We start from the raw sequence: 469 nt of genomic DNA on the forward strand, positions 1-469 counted from the left end.
CCACGACGCTGCCACGTGAGGCTCGTTCCCCAGCCGTGCGGGTTAATTAGCTCGCCGTTTGTTAATTAAGCAGGGACTTACGGCCATGCTGGGGCTGGATTTGGTGAGATAAACCACGGTGGGGTAGAATTGGTGTTTCAGGTAATAGGCGTGAGCCACCACCGCCGTCGTCAGCGCCAGGCTCCCCGCCATCACCACCGCCGTGTACAGCATCTCCCCGGCTCGGCCTGACGGATTAAAAAAAAATAAATAAATCAGTGAATCGTACCCAAAACCCCCTGATTTTTCCCTCAAAATTCCCCCCCAACCCCCACCATTTAGCGTAAAAATGGGGGTTAAGCCGCTGTCCTCCCATCTTTACGACTCCAAACCCCTTTTTGGGGCCATTTCTGAGGCCGGCGGGAAAATAAAACCCTAAAACTAACGATGCTGCCAACGAGGGGGGTTTTTTTTTTTTTATAAGCCGCTA

The 469-nt window shown here is 52.5% G+C and overlaps 1 protein-coding gene across 1 annotated transcript in view; it reads right to left on the bottom strand.

Moving 5' to 3' along the window:
- The window catches only part of LOC104132588 (E3 ubiquitin-protein ligase synoviolin B), a gene marked incomplete at its 3' end in the record, with an annotated part of 14,504 nt that extends 14,275 nt beyond the window's left edge, over window positions 1-229 (bottom strand). Inside the window, exon 1 of the mRNA XM_035901316.1 lies at window positions 82-229. Coding sequence (XP_035757209.1) covers window positions 82-213 — 132 coding nt within the window. The remainder of the gene's footprint in view (window positions 1-81) is intronic.
- Between the last annotated feature and the right edge of the window lie 240 nt (window positions 230-469).

The sequence above is a fragment of the Egretta garzetta genome, unplaced genomic scaffold, assembly GCF_000687185.1.
Source record: "Egretta garzetta isolate BGI_Z169 unplaced genomic scaffold, ASM68718v1 scaffold1239, whole genome shotgun sequence".
NCBI classification, from domain to species: Eukaryota; Metazoa; Chordata; class Aves; order Pelecaniformes; family Ardeidae; genus Egretta; species Egretta garzetta.